At 42.1% G+C, this 24344-nt stretch overlaps 1 protein-coding gene across 7 annotated transcripts in view; it reads left to right on the top strand.

The window, feature by feature from the left end:
* The window catches only part of eml1 (EMAP like 1), a 53075-nt gene that overhangs the window by 18404 nt on the left and 10327 nt on the right, over nt 1-24344 (top strand). For 4 of the 7 annotated variants that reach the window (XM_056393009.1, XM_056393012.1, XM_056393006.1 and 1 more), the window contains 7 exons: nt 13181-13363; nt 16141-16279; nt 17642-17698; nt 18609-18737; nt 18952-18980; nt 20926-20952; nt 23881-24010. In XM_056393009.1, coding sequence (XP_056248984.1) covers nt 13181-13363; nt 16141-16279; nt 17642-17698; nt 18609-18737; nt 18952-18980; nt 20926-20952; nt 23881-24010 — 694 coding nt within the window. The remainder of the gene's footprint in view (nt 1-13180; nt 13364-16140; nt 16280-17641; nt 17699-18608; nt 18738-18951; nt 18981-20925; nt 20953-23880; nt 24011-24344) is intronic. The other 3 variants (XM_056393008.1, XM_056393010.1, XM_056393011.1) reach the window with 3 other exon arrangements.

The following is a 24344-nucleotide window of genomic DNA, read 5'->3' on the forward strand; positions in this document are numbered from 1 at the left end:
CCTTTTCTGTTACATTTTCTCTCTCCTTCTCTCCCGGGCTTTGTTTGATCTCGAGTGAATGCCCCAAGTGGATCTCAGAGTGCTTTTTCTGCTTTCAGTTTTTTTAATTTTTAATTTCTTTTTTTTTATCTCCAGATATTTTGAGCAGGGCGGTTTGAGCTTCTCAAGTCACGAGTCATGCTGCCCCCCCATCCCCCCTTCTCCCCCCCACTCCTTATCTCCCTCACTTTTTCCCCCTGCTCTCCTGATAAGGCTTTCGCCCCGCACTTTCGCTTTCATTATGCAGAATAGTGAGCCATTAACTGCGAACATTTGCACAGAGTGACAGTGTGTGCTGATCAGACATGTACATGCTACAGCTGTATTAAGTGTCTGCAGCGGGCTACGGAGGCTGCCTCTCCTGCTCTGTGGTGCGTCGTCTAAAGCGGCAGATTGTGCTGCAGGAGAGTCAAGCTGTGTGTGTTTGAGTTCGGTCCGAGCCAGCAGATCTGTGGCTCCCTCGTTGCCAGCTGAGAAGCGATGCCACCTACGTCACCACAAGAGTCTGGTGTCCATGTGGTGCCAGGCTCGACCCTGACATCCTGCTCTCCCCCTAATGAATTTTTCTACTGGGCATTTCTGAGACGATAAGACTGTATCTGTGTCGTGCAGTGTGTTGTAGAGTATCATTTCTGACAACATGCAAGTGAAATTGAGTGAACATTTTAAACAATTTTCATCTTCATAATCTGCTTCCTTGACAAAATATGATTATATGTGCAATGTATTAGGGCTGCAACCAGCAAATATTTTCCTTATCAATTAATCTGCCTATTGTTTTCTCATCGAATCAATAAATTGTCTTGTGAAAAACAGTGCAAAACCTAAAGATATTCAACCAGAGAGTCAGTTTAGAAGCAGCTGTGGATGTATTTTTTGTACAAATGAAATGTAAAGTTGAGTCATGATTAGAGCTGAAATGACCAGTCGATTAATCGATTAGGCCGCGCTCACACACACACACGCACACACACATATACAAAAGCATACAGTCGATAAAATGTAATCCTAACATACACACAAAAAAAAGACCTGCTTTGAACTTGAACAGCACAGGGGTTTGTTGTGTGTTGTTTCACAAACACAGCCTGGAAAGTCCAGTTGGAGGAAGAGATTTATGTGTTTAAAGGCTTATTAAATGGCAAAACACAGCACAGTGGTGTTGTAAACAACTTTTACAACAGCAACTTATCTCTGGTCGCATTTTGTTGCACCAAAAGTTTAACCAGAATCAATTTTTCCAGAATATTTCCCAGTTCTCAGCCTCTTAATTGTGAGGGTTTGCTTGTTGTGTTTGTCGAAGTTTCTAGACATTTCATGCTAATTTTACACTCTTTTCTGACATTTTACAGACCAAACAATGAATGGATTAATTGAGAAAATAACTATCAGAGTAATCGATAATAAAAATAATCTTTAGTTGCAGCCCTAGTCATGACATTTGAGCTTTTTAAAAACAAAATGATGTCGCTTTTTCCCCTTCTTATAGCAAAATACAATATTGATATCACAATATATCAAATATGGTTTGTTTATCCATACTCCAGCACCAGTATCATGATATTTAAATGAGCCACTTTCTTTCTCTTCTCCAGACACATGATCTGGGAGATGGTTTGATCTCTGCACACTGTGTTTTGTTTTGCATTTTATTCAGGGGCAAGGTTAGGAGTCAGTGTGCTCATGGAAACAGAGTCTCAGTGAGCCAGCAGGCAGAGGATACCATTTGTTGTTGAACCGAGTATCTCTCTCTCTCTCTCTCTCTCTCTCTCTCCCTCTCCCTCACCCTGTCCTGCATGTCTTTTTCTCCACTAACACACATTCACACAGCCTCATGCCATGACCCACTAAAACAATCAGGCATGTAAAACTGGAGTGTGTGTGAGTTCCTGTGCTAAATATATACACTGACTCTGCGTGTGTATGTATGTGTGTGTAACTCATGCTTCTGGCAGTCAAACATGAAAGAGAGAGGCACCGTCAGGCTATGTGTGTCCATCTTCAAGTTCACTATATGTGTCTGTGTGTGTGTGTGTGTGTGTGTGTGTGTGTGTGTGTGTGTGTGTGTGCGCATACTATCACAAGGTCAGGAGAGGAGACACGCAGGCTGCATGAGTCTTTGAACTGGATGTCATGAATGCGTAAAAATACCATGAAAGAGCCAGAAAAAGAATCTTGTGCTCCAGAGGAAAGTCGGATGCTTCCACTCTGCATGGTAACATTAAATGTGCTCAGCAGAGTGTTCAGTTCTACCTGCGGGGGAGGGTGACTAGTAATAAATCACACAAGTCAGCAGAATCCCAAAGAGATTTATTAAATTATTTACTAAATTATTTTTAGTCTTTGCTTGTTTCCTGATGCTGTCACTAAAGCTATTCTGTCCAATCAAGACAAGAAAAGAGGGATGGAATTGTGGATTTTTACATATGAAGATGCTCCAAAACGCTCACTTATTCAAATGTGTCTAAAATTAGGATGCAAATGGTTTCCAGCAGAAATCATCTGAGTGCACACAGGTATGTATTCCCGCATTCATGTGTGCAGATGCATAAAGATCCCTTTTTAATCTCACAGTACGTCAGCAAACCGTTTAGTATTAATTAAAGATAAATTCAATTACTGTGACAAGTTGAGCGTCAGCTCGATTATATTTATGGTAATTATCTTCATCAGCGTATTGTCTCCAGTGGGCCTAAAGTTGTGGCCCATCGGTTTGGTTGCTCCTCATCTCGAAACCCTGGCCAAGATTTCATATGTCCAGTTGTGATGTGAACAGATATAATTAACCTCTTGGTGCCCGTGGTGCAGCTCCCACAGGCTGCTCAGCACCCTAATTGGTCTCTTACATCTGTTGTTAATGGAAGACCCAAGCGGGAAGCCCCAGCTCTGTGTGTGTGTGTGTGTGTGTGTGTGTGTGTGTGTGTGTGTGTGTGTGTGTGTGTGTGTGTGTGTGTGTGTGTGTGTGTGTGTGTGTGTGTGTGTGTGTGTGTGTGTGTGTGTGTGTGCTTGCATTCAGCCTGTCTGTAACAGATGGAGAAGGAAAAGAGGAGAATCCCATTAGAAATTTCATTAAAAACACAGGTGCAGAGATGAGAGGAAAGAGGATGGATATGATTATTCGGTTTGTTTTCCCCTCTGTTATTGTCACTTTGTCAGTTTCAGTGATGGGTAAAGGAAAATGTGATCTCCTTTGACAGTCCAGTGTTGTTATTAAGCCCAGCAACTGCATAAAGGGTGACTGGTCCAATCAGTGAGCTATGGGAAGAATTTAAATGATGACAAGACTTTCAGAGGTGCTGCACAGATCCACCTAAATCAGCCAGAACTGATATAAAGCACAACTGTTACAGCAAGGACCACCTCTCTTCTCAAATTCATGAAGAAAACGTTACAGTTTTTTTTCCAGCCTTACAATCAAAACCCACTCCAAGCCCAGTGAATTGCACGTTTGTCTAATCAGATGTCCTTTGTACACATGGACAGATTATGAGACAAAGGGCCCCTGGGCCCAGCAGCCATCTGAAAGGCCCCGCACATCTCCTACGCAGGAGCAAGACCCCCAGACTGAAAGAGTTTTGTGTACCGTTGCCTGTGTTTTGTGTCTCTTTGTCATTGTTTTGTGTCTTCTTGTTTTTTTTTCTCATTGTAGCTGTTTCTCTCTCTATGTCATTGTTAATTGTCTTTGTAGTTGGTTCGTTGACATTTCAACAAGAATTCACTTCAAACTGTCGGCTGTAGTACAGTAGGCCTGTTCAGTAATCCATCCCCGCTTGCAGTCTGCTCAGATTGATGCCTGTCCTCAGCAACAGTGCACTGTGATCACAGTGAGCAAAATAAATGTAATGAGCTTTATAGCTAAACATAGCTGGATGCAGCCGTCTCAGGTGTGTTTCAGGGAAATGTCAAAGCTATGCTTGTGAAAATAGACTGCATGTAGGAGCAGACATGGCTGGTTTAGTAGAACCAAATAGTAACTGCACTGCACATCACGGACATGTAGCAGTGCATTGGAGGGTAGGATTCAAGAATAGAAGCAGACCAAAAGTGAAACACCTCTCTTCAGTCTTGTTGTGCAATGATCTTGTCTGCTGCCAACCGTGCCACTGTATGTTCTCTCCCCTCCAGATGGCAGATATATACATTTGGCCCATGTTCAGTCTCTGGCGCACAGTGACTCTGTATGCGTGTGAGACCATTCTCACACCAAAATGGAAATCTGGTTTCCCATAACAACACTGTTACTGGATGAAACAACACCAGTGCGCGCGCGCACGCACACACACACACACACACACACACACACACACACACACAAACAAACAAACACACACACATGTTGGATGGAACAAGCGTCCCGCCTCCTGTTCCTTCCTGGTTGTTTGTTACTGAGGGACAAAGCCCTGTTTTATGTGGAGAAAGGTTGAGACTGAGAAAGAGGCTTGTGTCAGAGACTGGAGGCGCTGCCAAGCATGACTTAGTGCTTCTGTTCTCTTCCCTAAAAGTCACAGCAATAAGAGGGATGTCTTTCTTAATCAGTTTATTACTTTCACTCACTTGCTTGAATTCAGGCTGAGAGGTCATATAAAGTTAAGCATGCTTTTGTTGCGACTTGATAAGAGCTTCTAAATCACTGGTTTTGTGATCAAAATTGCTGCTGTCACAACTGCGTCCCTGAGTTATTTTTGTTGCTAGGAGGAAAGCAGCAGTAGCTAAGAGATGGGTCAGGACTTAGAAAGGTTCTACAGGTATAGATAGTGTACATAACATATTTGACATCATCTGACAGGAAAAGGTCAGCAGCATGTCTCTCTTGTGAACATAGGCCCATGAAAAGACTAAAAGCAACAGTGTTTTAGACTGTCTCTCAATACTCTCCAACTATCCCAACCTGTCTTCATACTTTCTTCATACCTTTGTCCCACGGTGCATCTGTCTTAGCAACTGCTGAATGCAAGTTATATAAAGGCTCTTAAAGGTTTTGACCTTTTCTTCATGCAGGGAAGGGGGAATAAAGCACAAACCGTGTAGCTGTTTCGTTACAATTCAGCTTGTTATTTTAACCAACAAGTACAAGAATCAGGGATTTAGAGTCTAACAACAACAACACAGTTGTATCTTTGAATTTTTAAATTGTAGGAGAGACAACAATGAAAACTACTCCATACACAGGTAGTCACAGAATTAAACGCTGCATTGTTGAATATTTTTTAGTTGAAATCTGCTCCAAAACATATCCTCATGTGGAGAGGTGCTGTCAAAGGCTTCTGTGGGTGAGACTCATTGAACAGCCTTGCAGCACAGCAGAGAAATTCCCATTCCCATTCAAAGTCAGGGGTGGGAGCTCACGGCTGTCAGTCAATGTGTGAACACAGTTCTGGTCTCCTACTCCTCTCACGCTGAGGCATCACGCTCGTATTAGCTGCTGGAAGATGTTTCTGTGTTGGACTCACAGACGACCAAGCTCCTGATTCCTGCATTAGCTGACGCAGCGATCACGTCGATTTTCTGTCTGCACACTGCACAGCTCTACAAGAATACTTTCTAGTTTCAGCTTAGCATATTTATGCTCTACATATCTCACACTCTGAAGTCTCATTCTGAACAGTCTGCCACTAAAGGGTAATCTCTTACATTAGATTGGCAACTTAGACGAGGATAAATATTAGGGAAAGACAATAAATCTAGTCTCACTTTTTTTCCCTCTCACAGTTGATTCGTTTCTAATCTTGTTTCATGACTTCACCCCGCCACAGTTGCACGAGAGAGAGCGAGGCAGACAAATAGAGAGAGGTGAAAGAGGTTAGAGACAGAAAGTGTGAGAGAGAGAGAGAATACAAATCCAGCTCACTGCTAAGCCCAAACCCCCTGAGTTTAGGGATCACTAGCATTGAGCAAGATCTGCTCCACATATCCAGCATAATCCCTCCACCACACCATGAACACTTGCTCTTTGACAGAGTGTGTGTAGTGGGGAGTTTGTGTGTGTGTGTGTTTTGTATAGCAGGGTGTTGCAGTATTGGTGTATATACAGTATGTGTCAGAGTTAAGAAGGAGTTATTCTGCCTCAATGGGCCATGTCTTCCTACTTTCTTTTCTTTTTTAATCTCTTACCTCTTTTCTTTTTGGTTTTCGGATTTCTCTCTCTGTCTCAGAATGGCTTCAGGAACTTCAGGAAATTGAATCTCCCCTTTTTTTTTTTGCCCCCCATCTTGACGTGCAAGTTAAAGGTGGAATTAGCGATCTCCAAATTTATGCAAACTTAACAAAAATCTGAACTTGAATTTTAATATAGGTCAACTTTATATGACACGTTAGATTTACATAAACAACATTTAGACTGATGGGAGAAATAAATCCCTTCATGATCCACTGTGCACACTAGAATGATCATTTGTGACGATTTGATTAATTTCTTTATATATTTATTTGATTGTTATTATTCCTTTGAGGGAATGCTAAAACCTCCCCCTTTTCTGACCTTCCCTCCCCTTCTTATAATTTGTGCACGGTCCCTTAGGAAGCAGACATAAATACAGATGGTGTTTGTTGCACCATCTGATCGTGCACTCAGCCTGCAGCTGGAAAAAAAAACCAACCAGGTTCTGCTTCCATACATCATTGGCTCCAGCAACTCTGTTCGTGTATGTGTGTTTCCATTTGGTGTGTGTGTGTGTGTGTGTGTGTGTGTGTGTGTGTGTGTGTGTGTGTGTGTGTGTGTGTGTGTGTGGATATGTCAGGCTCTGTGACAGGGCGGGGGGGGGCTGGTTCCCATTTGACCTGAGTTTGACCCCAGGAAGGATGTAAGTGATGGGAGGAAGGAAGGGTTTAACATGTTCGTACAAGGGCAGTAGGATCTCTTGTGGGGGTTGCTGGGCCTCTCATCGATGCTCATCTATGACCCACGCACACACTCTTTATGACCACACATTCACAGCACCATCTTTCTCTCTTTTATCCCTCGATCAGTCTTTTTGTGACTGCTGTTTTGACATGAAAACAAGCTCTCACTGCCATGTTTGTCTCCCACTCCCAGCACAGTTTTTTCCCCTTTAATCTCCACTCAGGTCATGTGTGAGGGCTTCCCCTTCCCTGATCCACCTCTGTCTATTTATAGCTCCTAAGCCCCGGTCCAGCAGGAGCCACGAGGGGCAGCTTTTAAACCAAGAGTCTGTCTCTCTAATCTGGCCAGTTGATTAGCTAATACACCTCCGTCAGCCTGTTCACTGCTCACCGCAGGTGACACACAGGATTGATGACACTTTAAGTAACTTTTTCTCTTTCTCCTCGATTCCTCTCTTTTTTCTTTTCTATGTCCAATTTCTAACTCAATTGTTTTTGCAATTTTTCATTCTGCTGACATGCACCTGATGGATGATTTCAGTCATAGCCGGGACAGACTGTCATTTCTAAATGCTGCAATTTCAAGCATGACATTTTTCTTGTCTCGTACTGTGCATTATATCAGAAAAAAAAAACCTGCACCTTCTTTCACTCTCGCAGTTTTCTCGCCTGTCTGTCTCTAAATCACTAAATCACTTCATGGCAAAAAAAAAAAAAAGAAAATGTAATCCTGTGTGCCACTTGATTATGATTAGGGCCAAACTTCCATTAGTGAAGCCAGCAGCAGACTGAAGTCAGGTTGTTTAATAAGTGTGACTCATTGGTCTTGGGAGAAATGGCTTTCCTGAAGGCACAGTCTGCAGCAGCTGAACAGGCACTATGGCAGCGCACCACCTGGCCGTGTGCAGTCATGTTATGAAATTAAAATCGGTTGGCAAGGTGCTGCTGAAACGGGACTGTGCGATCTACAACCAGTTGGTAGATAGATGTGCCAGCAGTGATGATATCAGCACTAGCTTTTTGTCTCTGGAAAACAGGAATGGTTGTCATAATGTTGTGACAGGCCGTTTCCTGCAGCCTCTTGCTTCTTTGATCTCTTGGCTCTCTGCAAACACTGGCTGTGGTTTTTCAAAACCTCCCATTGTGGCGCAGTTTAACCTGGCAGCTGAACTTTCCATCAAGTCAATTTAGCTTTATTGTTTGGCTCCTCTGCACCGCTGAGTGAAAAGAAAATAGACATCAGTCACCGTGGCTTGTCAGTGGATTGTTGTCAAAGTGTGCGGGGATACTCGAGCACATGGCGAGACAGCTGGTTTCATGGCATCTCCTCAGAAGGAACCACGTTAACGTAATTTCTCTTTTATCCCTCGTACGTGTGCGCATCCTTACATAAGTCTGTGCCAGTGCTTCCGGAGTGAGGGAGTGAGTCAGCTAAAAAAGCCAGGCAGGCTCAGATCAGCACGGGGATGCTGCAGGAGATATTTTATACATGAGGTCGCTTGTGCATTGCTAGAAATGTGAGCGAGCTCCTTCTGTGTTGATCAAAAGCATTTCCCCTGCACTGTTTTAGTGTTTTTACTCCTTCAGTGCATTGATCTTTGTGGCTGATGAGAGTGGGTGGGTGAGTGGGGGGGGTGGGGGGGGGTGGGGGGGCTGATGTACCCACCCTCCAGTGTTCATTATTGATGACACTGAGGTCAGTAAATGACTCAGAAATAAGGTGGAGATGAAAGCAGGGGATGGGTGTGGTTATTTTACAGCAGGAAAAATGAACTGCAGAGAGCCTGTTTTCTGTTTGCTCTTCTTGGAGTCCCTGTGGCTGAAGTGATGGACAAGCACTTAAGGAGACAGAATGACATTGCCTTGCAGAGGAAGGTAATAGGGAGCAGCGTGTCACGATGCATTAGGGTTAGCAGATAGATGGACTCAGTTAACCCGTCCAGGATTTGTGACCCAGCCACATATTGACCAAATAATGAAACGGGGACAGAAAAAGAAAGTCAGGCGGATGCTGAGGAAGACTGACAGAAATGAAGTAATTTAAGCAGCCGGCTGACAGGTGTGAACAGCGCACTGGAGCGGGGTGGGGGGGTGTCGCGGTGGGGGTGGGGGGGTCGGTGGGGTGCAATGATCTACTTTTGCGGGGATAAAAGAGAAACAGGAGGACACATGGGGTGATGGATTTGTTGTTGAATGAAGATTGACATCTCACTGATACAGCCTCTCTGGACAGACAGCATGTGACCTAAACCCCCGAGAGTGCAGTCGCATCAGGAGCAAATTTAGCCGAATTCACACCGACACCATCGACACACATTTTCTGTATGAAAACAAACACCAAACTGAAGCTTCACCGACTTTTTTTCTGATTTTAGCCCTGCCTGTGAACGTGGTGTTATTGGGGCGCTGACTTGCCCCAGAGGTTTCAGCCGGGGAGCAGGGTGACAGACGGAGGATGTTAGCGCAGGGCCGGGGGAATCGCGGCCGTGACAGCCAGTCATTGTATTTCAACGGCTGATGGTATCATGCTGTCATTGTGTCAGTGTTGGGAGCAGACCCACAACAGATGCTGAACAGATAATAGAAGCTTTATCTCTGGATATTCACTCTGTGACACACGTTCGCATGTGAATATGAACAAGGAAAGCGTCTCAGGTGAGCAGAAAGATATTAAGATCCAGTTTCATATCTGGAATATGCTTTGTCAGTGTATGTTCAGATGAAGAAGTAAGATTGGCGTCGTGTGTTATGAAACAAGAAAGCATTTCCTTTGAGGAGAAATCAGTCTGTAAGTGAACGTATGAGTGTATTAACCGAGGCAGACATATTTCTCATTGTGCTTGTAAGGTCGCTGCTGGGAGTCTAATGTATTAGATTGTGCACCTGCAGTTTTCATCTGACTCCATTTCTCCAGATGGGGGGTTTTCATTATGGGATCCTCACTTGGTGGGCAGATGAAAATATTAGACAGTGCATACATGAAGTGCAATAGAGGTATTGCTATCATAAAACTGCAGCCTGTCACACCTTGGGAACCTTGAAGTCTAATTCCACCCTGCAAATGATTTTCAGCACTTTTTTTTTTTTTATTCACACAGGCAGAGCAGGGACGGTTATGGACGGCAGTGTTGGTCAGTCCACCACTTTGGTCCAAACTGAAATATCTCAACAACTATTGGATTACCATGAAGTTAGACACGATTGAGCCCACTGACGATCCTGTGATTTTTCCTCTAACGTCACCAGGATGTTGTGGTTTTAGCTGAAATGTCGCCCTCAAGATAAATTTTAATAACTCTGTGACCCTACATGTAGTCAAATCATCAGCTCAAAATTTTAGTACACCCAATACTTCCCCTCAGCCTCAGCTGTTCTTTGTACACACTAAACTCAGATGGTGAACATGGCAAACATGACACCACGACTGTCCACCCAAGAAAAGTGACAAAATGAGTCATTTTGGCAAGTGCCCCAAAACAACTTAAATACAGGACCTCAATGACGATGAAGGTCCAATGACTTCATTGATGAAATTGTAATTTTAACCCCAATCACGTCTCCCTAAACCTAACCAACTCATTTTGTGCCTAAATCTAACCAAAGCTCGGAGGGAACAGACAGATGATGTCATCCTGCTGATGGGTGCAACAAATCAGAAAATACTGTTGCGTCACTCTAGAAGGACAAATGACGTATTTTTGTCATTTCGTTTGGGGGATTTGTCGTTTATACCTGCTAATCATCAACATGTTAGCATTGTCGTTGTGAGCATATTAGCATGCTGGTGTTAGCGTTTAGCTCAAAGCACTCTGGTGTCTTAGTACAGTGTCACAGAGATACTAGCATGATAGTAGATCTTCATCTGTCTTGTTTCAATGTGAAGCAGTGTTTGAGTCTTTTCTTATGTGTCCAAACTATTAATGACAAGGCAGCAGCGATGCCTGTGACAGTGACTAAAAGAAAACAGGACACTGGAGGACGCTTTTGTTACTTAGCTGCTGTGTGTCTGTACCAATTGAAATTGATTGATTCAGCCATTCTGAATCAGTTAATTTCCATTTTCTGTTATAGGCCTCAAGCCTCCCAATGTGGGGCTTAATGCACCAATTTACCATCCTGTCTCATGCAGGGTCTCCCTGACTAAACAATTCATAACCAGCTAACAGGCGCAGGATTTTGTTCACTAATGGAATTTGTCCACTCATAAACAAATCTGTAAAATTGCTTTTCTGGCACGTTCTGCTAATTAAATGAAAATGACTTTACTGGATCTCATGGGATTTTATACTTCAGAATACTTGTTGTGATGCATAAAAAGTATATCTGATCAAGTGTGGCAATGACCCAGACTCAAGTATCATATGATGTCACTAATTATTTAGATATCAAGAATTAAATTGTAAGAGTTTCATGATTTAAGTAGCTACATCTGGTTGGAAATGGAAGTCTGACTGTATTTAATGGTGTTTTTCCACCTGAATATGTTCAATTGAGATTCTTGCAGCCAAAACATATTGGTTTTGATTGGTTGAAATTGTTTTTTTATTACCAACAATGATTAATCCCTTGTATATTAATCATTAGTCCAGTTACACCAACACACGTCAGTTTTTGACTTCTCCCATGATATCAAGATATTGAAAAACACATTTGTTTTTTCCGTTGGAAAATCATTTGTTAAAAAATTTGGTAATTGCAGAGAGGAAAATTGTGTTTTGAGTAATTTAATGTCTTGTGTTCCAAGTGTATGTTATTGCAGCAATCACTGAATGGACTATTTAATTTTCTCTACAAGCAAATATTTGGAGAGAAGCTCTGGTCAGGGAGGTCCTGGATCCCCTGAGCGGTTTTTGTTTATGTAAGAGAGTCAAACTCATCACATCACTTCATCTGAATTCAGACACATTTCAGAGTGTTCCAGACATTATTGCACTTGATTGTTTGAGAATGTTATTTACTGAAGTCAAGAGCTTCCTCAGATTTCAATAGTGTTACCAGGCAGTCAGGGTTTAACGCAGATTCACAGAGGGAACGCACAGTGCAGATCTGTCTAATCACCAGATGCCTGCTCTCTAATGCATAATGCATCAGACTGTTATTACAAGTCTGCAGGGAAAACACAGCAGTGATTTACATTAATATTTCATCAAACCCCTGTGACATCAAAGTCTTAATGGAGGAGACCCTGTGTGTGGGTGTGTGTGTGTCTGTGTGTCTATAAATGTGTGTTATTATTAATGAAGTGGACCCTGGTGGCCGGCGCTTGGCCTCTATCGGGGTGTCAGGTGGAGGGGTGATAATAATGTGTTAAGTTAGTTTAAACTCAAAGAACAGACAGACAGACATTAAAGACAGGCTCATGAATGAAGGGGTTTACTAGAAAAGCAGTGAGCTCTTTGAATCGCACAAGGCGAAGGCTTCAAAGACAAGACATTCAGACGTCCTTTCATACATTCAGAGTCTGAATGTATGAAAGGATAAAGAGTTTGCTCCTTGTATTCCAGTCCTGCCTTTTCTCTGTCTGTCTCATTTTCTTTCAGTGAAACCTCTGTCGGACTCAGCCTTTTCTTATCTCCATAATTTGAAGAAGAAAACAATCTTGACAAAGGAAATTATGAAAAATAAACTTCTATCAGAAATTATAGTAACAGTAAATATAAGTGACAGTAAATTTTGTAACTGTAAACTATAATAACAACAAACCACCGCTCACATACTCACATATTCTCAGCTATTAAAAGATCAGAAATAGATTTTTAAAAATGCTGTCTATGCATTTTCTATTTGTAAATTTGCAAACAAGCAAGGATGCGATAGATAATACAGTCCACCCACCCGCACCTGTAAAGCTCAGTTATTAACACCTCATATCTGCTTTGTTTAATATGTTTCCAGTCCTGTTTCCTGTCTTGATGCTAAGCTAAGATAACCATCTCCTGGCTCTAGACTTGAGTGCGGTATTGATCTTTTCATCTAACTCTTGGCAAGAAAGCTAGGAAGAAAATGTCAAACTGTCCTTCAAGAAGGTTATAATGTTTACAGAGGTATTGATTCAACTTTATGGTCATTTTGGAGGCTGCAGTTTTTGGTGTTGTTGGATTACACTGGATTAGTTTCATCCAGGTGTATCTAATAAATTGGCCACGGTTGTATTAGCATCTCATCCTGCCGTAAATGAAAATTGTCATCTACTTTGGCACAATGAAAGAGAACTAACAGACTGATATCAGCACTAACTGACTCAGCAGGCCACCGTATCCCTAATCCACGTCACTGACATCAGCTCTCTGTGTCTCCTCAGATGACAGTGCGTCAGCAGCCAGCAGTATGGAGGTGACCGACCGCATCGCCTCCCTGGAGCAGAGGGTCCAGATGCAGGAGGACGAGATTCAGCTGCTGAAGTCGGCTCTGGCCGACGTGGTCCGCAGGCTCAACCTGTCCGAGGAGCAGCAGGCCATGGGGTCACGCAGAGGACCCACCAAAGGTAACACACAGCACAGGTGCTTGTGTTTTGTGATGAGTTTAAGAGCCAGTACATCTGGGGTATGAAGAAGAAGGCCAAGAGGTTCTCTGGTGTCACACTTCTTTTAACATTTAAAACACACGCACGCTGGCTAGCGCACCCGTTTTTGGTAGGCATCCTTTCTGTCCTTTCCCACTGTCCTCTCTCTCTAGATGATGTCTCCTTCAAATCCTGTTTTGTTCCTTTTTCTCTGGCTCACTAGTTGTCGATCTCCTGTCCTTTCTTCTCCTGGACTGTGTCGTGTCGTTAAATGTATTGTATGTTACATGTATAGACCCTGCTTTGATGAGAAAGTCTCCCTCAGCAGACAGCAATGTTGGGAAGCCAGGTAGGCCGACTGTGTATAGTCTCTCTGCACTAACCAGGCCTGCTGTCGTTTGTACAAGCAAATACATTTCAGTCACTGCCTGCTAGTACTGTGTTGTTTATAGTTTAGTATTTCACCAGGAAACAGACTGTTACTGTCAGTACTGCACTGCCTGAGGTCAATGCACTGTGATCTGAGTAGATAGAAATAATATTATTAACCCGAGGGAAGCACTCAACATACTTCTTTTAAGTGTTTTTGAGTCCAAGAACTCTATGATAATATTAAATTATCAATTGTGGGAATAAGTTGCTAAGCGCATGTTCTGTGTTAGTGTCTGTGTGCAACATTTCTGTTTAAGGACAATTCCCCCTAATAAATAATGAGCTGTTGCTTTTGTTTTATTCCTAATGAAAAAAAATATCATTTGAGGTCACATGGACATAATACCAGAAACACCTAAAGATGCAACACAATCCACCATAAACTGTAGCCTTGGACTGGAAGTTACAAGTTTTATATTGAACAGACAGAAATGGTGTGGTGGTTTCGATCCTCTCATCTAACTCTTGGCAAGAAAAAGCGAGTTAGCAATTTCCCCAAAGTGTCAAAATATTTCTTTAAGTTAGAGTTGAAACCAGAGGACGGAGGGTGAAGTCACTGTGATAAATGTAGGAAAGGGACCTAACAAAAGTTAAAAAGCAGCACATCATCACAGAATAAGATAGAGCTGAACACCATAGATGGAATGATGATAGGTTTTTCCCATGTTGTGTTGTGTGTAATGGGTCGATTTGCAGCTGAGGTGTGTTTGATACACGCTGTCTTTCAAAGAGTATCTTCACCCCTAGAAGCTGATGAAGTCTGCATGTGAAATCATTTGCACTTTATGCAGGGTTTTATGCACAAACGTGCATTTGAGTGATGAAACAGAAACAGATTAAGAATCTGTGCGGCTGCCAGACTCAGTCTCCGGAGTGACTCTGGGTGGATGGAGTTTCAGTTTGATTTGGGAGCTGGATGATGATGACTCAGACTCTGAGCTGCTTTCCCTTATTGTTCTCCACTTTGAGCTGCAGGGAGCCAGCAGCCTGCTCGCCTCTGCTGAGGCACAATGATCTGCTTCGGAAAGCTTAATACATGCACGCAGTTTGCATAAAGACAGTCATGGACACACAGAAACACACACATTCATCTTCTTTAACATGCTAACAAAATTACAACCTAGGTTTGCCCCTGCTGTGTAATTGCTACATGAAAGATTACAGAGCAAAATGTGTGTTTTGTGTGTGTGTGTGTGTGTGTGTGTGTGTGTGTGTGTGTGTGTGTGTGTGTGTGTGTGTGTGTGTGTGTGTGTGTGTGTGTGTGTCGGATGAAACGATGTCTATTAAATATTTATCACTGCAGATAAAGCTGCAGCTTGGATTTGTTATTCTGGGCTTGCCTAACTGGCATGTGTGGTGTGTCTTTGTGTGTGTATGTGTGTGTGTGTGTGTGTGTGTGTGTGTGCGTGTGTGCATGCACCTTTTGTGTTGTCGCACCACCTCCTACAAATGATATGTGAACATGAAGCATCTATATAAAAATATTAATTGAAGAAGACGAACAATATTCTCAACAAAGGGAGAAAAAAAACAAAATTAAAACCCTTAAATTATGTTAATTCAGATTTGGATCACAGACTCTACAGACAGTGTATATGTGTATGTTTGTTATTATGTCTGTTATGTATGTGTGTATCTCTTTGAACCCTCACTGAAGAGCATGATAGCATCGCAGAGGGAGTATTGTATATGTGCGTCACACTAAATACAGTATATCAGCAACAAATACAAACTGTTAAGGCTCAAATTTAGTTTGGTATTATCATCAGTATCATTATAATCACAGTCAAATGGACTGGACACAGTGATAAATACAAATTTGTTACGACTGAAGGTGGAGAAAGCTGAAACAAAACTTGTGTTTCTTATGTGATTTTTGTGATACTCATCACATTTTCAATTTTTTGGCCATAATTCCCCCTGACTCAAAGTTTCCAGTGCAACAGTGCGCTTCATTAGCTCAACAGCACAACAGATCATCTGTGTACTGTGTAACTAAACCTGCACACCACAACACTCTCAGTAAAACCAGATTTCCTTATTATACTGACTGAAATAACAGCACATGAACCAGTGCATGCTGGGAGGCTTTGCACTACACCTACCCTCCTGGGACACCACAGCGTGTCTAAATACAATTTTATAGATTATTACTTCATCTCATTTATTATCACAATTATATTATACACCAAGGAATGCAACCTCCCTGACCAGCATGCTCAGATGTTACTGTCACTACAGCAGCCGATGCTGATCCCAGGCCAGTATCGAGCTTTTTTTTTCTTTTTTTTTCTCAACATGCCCTGCTGTTGTCCTTTTTCTTCCAGCCAGGCCAATGATTGCCACCCTGCCGTTACGGCCCACAGTAAACAACGGGACCATCCTACCAAAGAAAGGCAGCGGCACTCTGCCCTCCCCGTCTGGATCTGGATCCAGGAAGGACACCAGCGCACCAGCCAGCAAGAGGTGAGGAAACTAAAAAATAAAACATTGTAAGTGAAATAATTTGGTGTGCAAGTTGAAGTTGAGTCCTTTCTGCCAATTTCAGAGGAGACCAGGTTGTTTTCTTTCCAGGCATTTCATTTGTCTGGAGACGTTTGTTTTGTCTTTGCCATGTCAGACAACTTCAGCCATAAACCGTCACATTTCAGGCTTTTTATCAGCCAAAGCCACTGACATTAAACAAGGCTGATAAACAGAGACATAGTATTGTCATCGCCACCTCTGCTTCCATGCCGTGTGTGTGTCTCTGTGTGTGTGTGTGTGTGTGTGTGTGTGTTTACACATGAATGTGAAGCACAGGTTATCAATCTTGTCTGTCAGGGGAACAATAGCCTTTTTCCCATGTCTGGATGACATTACCATAATCAGATGAAGCTCAGCAGACAGCGGGGACCAGCTCCAGTCCAAACAGATGTTAACTCTCCTGAGGTGTTGTTTCCTTGTTTTTCCATGTGTGTACTTTCATTTCTCATTTGGGGATATTTTAAGACAGTGAGAGATGATACTTTCTCAGTGCTCACTGACTCTCACCTTGAGATTTACTGGAGAGGACGGTAAAGAAATGGCTCTGCAGATTGATAACCAGTACGAGGCTGGTGGATAGAGACAAACATCAGGCAGGACAGTACTGGTGCAGGAAATGTGATTTGGTTTGATGTATTTCCTTGTTGTACTTGGAGTTGGCTTGTATTTCTCTGACTGGTTTCAAGCTTAGCTGACTCTTTCTACTTTGTTGTTTCTTGAACTTTGAACTAGTACACAATGACCATTGAATTCTCCATAAAGAAGAAGTACTGAGGTCATAGCCCCCCCCAGCAAAAAATTTCCTCTGAAAAGATCTGAATTTCATCTCAGTTTTCTTTAGAGTTTCCTCCATGTACAGTATGTCTAAATGCTGTAGTGCTGTTTCAAAGCCTGGAACAAATCCAAGTGGAGAACTACTGTATTCTTCATTATTTTATCTGTTTATTTGGCCTATAACGGGTTATCGAATTTAAAAACATTTAATTCAGCCAATAAAATACCCATTCTGTATGTGTTTTAAATCTCCGCCGGCTGCTCACAGAGCACATGACCTCTGTCCTCAGTGGCAGCCAGGCTCTGCTAAATGAAGCTAATATGTTTTCTTGCTGCTTTCCTAAATGTTTGGTTTTGAATTTAGGTGTCTCCCCTGTTTATCTTTGCGGGTTGTGTCGTCTGTCTTTCCCACCTTTCCTGTCTGCATGTCCGTTCTCTTGTATTGTCCCTCTCTGATAACATGTCCTTTCCACTATGACGTTATATCCTGTTTATGTCCTGTCCATCTACTGTGTGATGTCCCGCCAGTCTGTCCAGTTTGTCCTCTCTGTCTCGCTCTACCAGAATTCTCTATCTGCCCCTGAGGTGAGAGCGTCACCAAGTTACAGTATGTCACTGGTCACGATATAACATCACCGCCGCATCGCAGTCATGATGCATGTTAACCATCATCTTCAGTTACGATTGTAAATCAGTCACCAAACTACATGAAAATAGTGATATCTTTCATGTTCTTATCACCATTTATCTCATCTGTAACATTCACTTTATGTTGTGTAAATCATCGATCTTTGCAGCAGTATTTGTGTTGTTCACTGTCTCGATCTGGGATTAGTCTAAACTGCAGATTGGTCACAATCCCATCAGTGTTGGCACACACACAACAGCGTTCCCCAATGCCCTGTGGCCCAATTACTATGATTCCTCATGGGATAACACAGCAAACAACAGTCTCTCTCACTCTCTTTTTTTATTCTGTTCTGCTCTTTACTGAACAAACACATGCAGGCTCTCCAGAAGGGATAACAGCCACCAGCCAGTTTCAGGATTTGAATAGACTTTTCTCCCATAGGGTGGATTAGGTGACTTTGCCTACTGGCCATTGGATTGCTGATGGGGCCTTTTCATTGTTGTGAATAGGCAGGCTGTCTGCACCACCAATATGCAGATCTGCACAGGTCTGCACTGATGCTGTAGTTGTAACCACCACAGGGGAGTAAACAGAGTGAAAGTGTGAGGAAATAGCAAATATCCACATTTCTCTGACACTGCTGTACAGAGTCACACAGCTTAAGAGTTCTCTTGAAAATGCTATGTAATATTTAGACAGATCTGAGCTGAATCATCAAATAAATATGTGCTTTCAAAAGCTGTTTCTTGGATGAAAACTTTTATCAGAGGGCTTTTTTAGGAAAGCAGCGTCAAGTAGTTTTATGACCCATTTCTTGTTCTCCCCCCCACACCTCCTCTCTGTCCACCTTCCTCCTCACCACAGCACTGTGAGGAGAGCCAACTCAAATGAACATGTGGGAACTCTTACACGGAAAGATTCAGGCGACTCCAAGGGCAACCGAACTCGCGCCGGATCCACCGGCAGCAATTCCAGCGGCAAAAGAAGTGACAGGTAACATGGACATAATGGAATTGGTTTCCCATTCAGTGCACACATGCATATTGTATGTGTCACTGACACTGTCCAAACAAGATAGCACTGTGTGTTTTTATTAGTTTTTTCTAAATAACACACTGCTCTCCTTAAAAAGCACTTTCAAATCAATGACATACAGCAGATGTGGTTTGCTGATTGACAGCTGTGTGTTTACTCATTCACTTTGCAGCAAACAGAGGGATCCAGTGTTCAATGCAGGTAAGACCCAGAGGCTCCTTTATGGCTCTGTAGCCTGACAGCTGTGATAGTTTCCATGCTATGATACAACCCACTGAGAGCCATCACACCAGATGCTCAGTGGTTCTCTGTGTCGAGGAAATACTGTCAAAAATGAAGAATTATTTATGAACCTTTTGTATATTCCCAAAATGATGAAGGGAAATACATGTTGTCAATTATAGTTTGAGTTAGTGCCTTGAACTGTTTCCTGCACACAGAGAACAGCTCAGGACTTCTTGAATATCAGGGTCAAACATTCATCCTCTCCATGATCCATTCTTTAACCAGTAACCAGCCCACCTCATCCATTACCGCACCTTCACATCCAAATGTCTGTTCGTCTTTTTCTTTTTCATACACTCTTACTGCATTGTTTAAGTTCAACTTCTGGTTGCAAAGTTATTTTTTCTCGTTAAATTCAAGTAAAGGCTAAGTCCTATATTTTCTCAACATTGTGGCAGCTCTGCTGTGTAGATGCAGATTCAGATGCTAGCGACTGAAATTATTTGAAACGTATTTGGAAAGCTTTAGGAAGCTCACATTGCTTCTCCCAATATATGGACAGTCCTTCTTTGGAGTCCACATTTCCTGAGGTTTTGAGTGTAAAGTTGACTTGATCCTTAGTCATAATGGCTACAATCGTACAATAATTCAGAATTTCCCTCTAAGCACTGACACCTGAACACAGCACTCTGCAACCTAGCCAGGACCGTTTTATTTATGTTTCTTATCTGTTTTTCAAGCAACGAGACAAACAAAAGAAAGAACTAAAGGCTTCTGAAAAAGGCAGAGAATGAGCCGCCCATTAATTGTGAGGTTATAATGTTTCCAGAACCATGCACCCGACAACTGAACCAACTCCTACACACTTTATTGTGTAAATGAGAAGCAGGAAACACATGGTAACAAGACAGAGGGACTGAATATGAAATGAGATGAGAATCGATCAGAATTTCCATCTCCAGCATGCTATTGATTTTTGTGTAAATTGAACTGCTGTTTTTCATTTGGTTCGAACACCTGGCTCCAGATTTCCTTGGTTCAGGCTTTTTTATTTTTTTGAGTTTGACGTCCAACTCTAGCAAATGTGATCCACATATAAAACTAATATATGCTCTTTGTTTGTTTTCAAACTGTACCAATCAGATTATGAGGTAGAATTGTTAAGTCAGTCCATATCCCCGGTAATAAATCACATATCATCAAGTCATTGTGACAGTCAAATTTAAATATTATCTTGAAGGCCGCTGCTATCTGGCAGAGGATGCTGACTATTAGGAGCAACTGTGCTACAGGGATAATTGTTTCTGCTGTACGGCAATTAATGGACATTTGAATTAATTATAGACCAATAATGTCCTGCAAAACAGCCTCGGGGCAGTATCATGGACATAAACTACCACTGGGTGACAATTAACCAATACACTTGATAATTGCAACAGTTACTTCTGCCAATATTATGCTTAGCTGCAATACATGAGGAGATTTAATGCAAAGTGATTCATTTGAGTCAACCAACTTTACGGTGAGCCAGTGCAAGCAGGTTTATGTGCTTTGGCAGACTCTCATGTCGTTAAGAAAACAAAAGTTAAGAGATTAAAAGATGCTGGAATATTTTCCAAAAACTTGAAAAGGTACATTGTCACTCTGATCATTTTCTTTTCTTCAAAGAGGGATAAACAAAGACAACAAAAAGCTAATTAGACAGATAAATGTAATAATCTACTCACCACGTAAGAGCAGAGGGTGGGACACCATCAACGAGGAAACGAGCATCGATTCATTAAGAGTGTCCAGGACAGACGCTGCTGTTCAGTAACACCAGAAAGTGCGAATGCACTCATATTAGGACAGACCAGGAAGTGAGGAAGCAATGCCACCCCTCACCTGGTACTTGTGTCTCTCTCTCTGTGACCTTTACAAGGGATGCGACGTGTGACCCACTGCAAAGGTAGGCTTCCCCCCACCCCGCCCACTCCCCCAATACCCCCCCCCCCCGGCCTCCACAGCTCTCTGAACAATGCAGATGATTCGTTTTGATCCGTGTAAATGGATCACCTCTGCTCTGAACTGTACTGCAGAAGCAGAGGAGCAAATCAGGGCTATTATTTTAAAATTTTAATTCATATCTTGGGTTTTTTTCAAATTATTTATTTTTTTGTGATTCCCTTTCAATGCAATGATCAGAGAGCTGTCCAGACAGGGGCAGGAGTGGGTCGACAAAGTGTGTGTGTGTGTGTGTGAGTTATCCCTTTAATTGTTTTGAGACTGAATTAACTAACACACACACGCAAACACCCTCCCTAACCTCCACTGAACGCTGCATCAGTGTGATTGCAGTGTTTGCAGTTCACTTGTGTGTCTCCACACTTGTTGTTCGACTGCAGGAGAAGCTGCAGCTCCACCAGACGTGTGTCTGTTTGCTCACAGCCTCACTTTCGCTCGTAGGCATTTAATCTTTGTCACCATAGTAACAACACAAAGATTTCTGACACTCTCTTCCTCACAGTCGCTTTGAGTTTTTCTGCGAACTCTTTAAATCCTCTCTTCTGAGATTCCACGCTGCAGTTCAGAGCAAGTAGATGTGCCACAGCTCTTATTATCTTCCTGCCCTCAAAATGAATATTTGCATTACAAACACATTCAGTCTCTTTTTGGAGGTAGTTCCTATTGAAGTCTGTTTGATTTTACTGCTTGTAGTTTTCTCACGCAGCTTGAAGTGTCGTCTGTTTGTGTGTAGGCTTAGTCCCCTTCAGCAAAGTATTCACAAAGCTGACAAGAATTTAAAAAAGACTGGCATTAAAGCCCCGTTCGTTTCTTCCCTGAATATTGCTGTTTACCTAGTCTTGTTACAGGATCATCAACTCTTTAAACAACCATTTTTAAGACAACCTCAGCATTTTGAAATGAATCACATCCCCTCGTAACAGGCCGCTTACCTCTGTGTGTTAAGAACAAGTTAAGCCAAAGTAAGATCTTTTCCCCTCAGTGTCTCAGATTGTTTTATCTGAATAAAGAAGAGGTAAAAAAAAATATTCAGTATTTGCTCAGAAATTTCTAATAATCTTCTAGGAAGTTAGAGAAAGTTGAAACTTTCTTTATTCAAACCCGTGTAAATACTGTAATTATTCAGTAGTTCTTTATTGCTGGAAACTTTATTCTCCATATATGTTGGATTCTTTATTGCCCAAATGACATTCTTCTTTCCAGGAAACTTTACTTTACTTGGAAGTTACAGACCAGTAAAAAAAAAAATTGTAACACAAAAAAAAAAAAAAAAGAATTTAATAATAATAATAATCTACAGTAGAACCTTATTCTTCTTCTTTCCTGCCCCATTAATTATTTCCTGGCCCCTTGCATGGATCCTGAACCCCAGGTCGGGAACCACTAGTTTAGACCAGATCTTACTTAGTGGTACTTCAAAGAAAATAAAACCAAACACTACTTTATAATAAGACCCCAGTGAATCTCTGTTTGATAATAAGCAACATGCTGGTGGTTTATAATTTCCCCTAGTTTCCTTTTAATAGTTTGTGTCTTTAAGTAAATATGACACAAAAAACAGCCATTACATCTGTCTAACTTATTCTACCAACCCCCTCCACCCTTTACGTTTCTTGATCCTTCTTGTCCCCTTCCACCCAACTGGCCCTGACAACCTCCACCACCCCTCCCCATCATCTGCTCTTTTCCCCATCTACATTATAGTCACAGTACAGATTTACCTCAGCCGCTCTGCCAAACAGAAGGGGACCAGCGGCAGCCCCGCGGCTTCAGCTGTGACAGCCCGTTCGGCTGCCAGCCCCCAACAAACCTCAGAAAACATCAGGGCCAGCGTGGCCAGAAAGGGTGGCGCCACCAAGGTGCCACCGGTCAGAAAGACCCCGAGCTTTAACCTCCAGTTGAGGAAGTCAGGGAGTTTGTCTTCATATTCTCCTCTTGATACACCCAGCTACCGCAGCCCCATTAAATCCCCCAGCCAGTACTTCCAGATTTGTTACTAGTCACATCGCTAGTTTATTTCAGCGAGCAAACTATAACATGCTCAGCTGGAGCCGGTCAGTACAGAAAAAGGAGGTGAAAAGTAGATGTTATGTCACACCTCTGTTGCCCCCCACATGTCCCCTCATACCAGGACGTTTCAGAGAGATCACAGGTTTTCAGCATCACCTAATAAAAAAGTAAAGCAGGTAATGGACAAGCAAGCAAGTAATAAAGTCCTTTACAATCATATTCTTCTCTTCTAATGAGTTTTGAAAAAAAAGGTTCATTTTGTTTGTTTTGGTTCCCTTGGTGTTTTCTGCACGATTTATTTGCAGTGTTAGCATGTTTTAAACTGATGAGGATTTCTCATTATCCCATTTTCTAAGCTTGGATCTGTTTTTTTGTTGTTGTTTTTTTGTTTGTTTGTTTTTTTGTTTCATAACATTTCCATTTGCTCTGCTTGTGTCCGCATTTTATGTTGGTTAACCTCTGCTGTGAGCTGAATATTTATGAGTTGTGGGAGTTTTTAACAAAGTGTTTGCAGTTCATTTTGCACTCTTTGTTGTCATACAAATGTGTTTAAAATGACTAATAAAGTCAGTTAAAAAGCTAATTTGTTTGTGTTTGCAAATTCTGTCATTTGTTGTCCTTAATTGAGTCTTTATCACAGTAGAAAAAAAAAATATCACATCATCTCATTTCACTCCATTATCCTCTAATCTTGTCATGCATTCAACATTGTCACCCTTATATTTGCATCATAATAGCACATTGTGTTACGCTCTAGTGTTTACAAATGTGACACAATAAAAACTGACACTCCAACCATATATATGTTTTTGTTTTTCTACACGTATATCATCTCATTGACCATTTTCTTTGCTTTTTCTAGAGGAAGGTTATGTGAAAATGTATTTGAAGGGTCGTCCCATCACCATGTTCATGCCCAAAGACCAGGTGGAGGGCTACTGCCTGGAGGCCAGAGGCGAGCTGCCCAGCAACAAACTCAAACTGGACTGGGTGTATCCTTTTACTGCAGCAGACGGAGACAGGGAAGTCAACATCCACTGGGTGATACCACCTCATGTCTTTTTTTTTTTGTTTGTTTTTTTAGCTGTAATAAAAAGGTAGAATATTATCCTTCTTCTGATTTGGAAAGTTTTGAGAAAGTAGTCTTCTGCAGAAAATAAAATCCAGGTTGGCCTGTGCTGTCGGTAAGAGGTAAGGAAGCTGCGGATGTGATGTCTCAGATATTCATTTTCACCATGGAGCGCTGCTGCAGTCAGACCCCGGGCTCATGGCTCTGCAGCCTGCAGTCAGTAATAATCTGCATAAAGTCAGCAGCTTCTCTTGTGC

This window comes from Seriola aureovittata, chromosome 13, assembly GCF_021018895.1.
Source record: "Seriola aureovittata isolate HTS-2021-v1 ecotype China chromosome 13, ASM2101889v1, whole genome shotgun sequence".
Classification (NCBI taxonomy): domain Eukaryota; kingdom Metazoa; phylum Chordata; class Actinopteri; order Carangiformes; family Carangidae; genus Seriola; species Seriola aureovittata.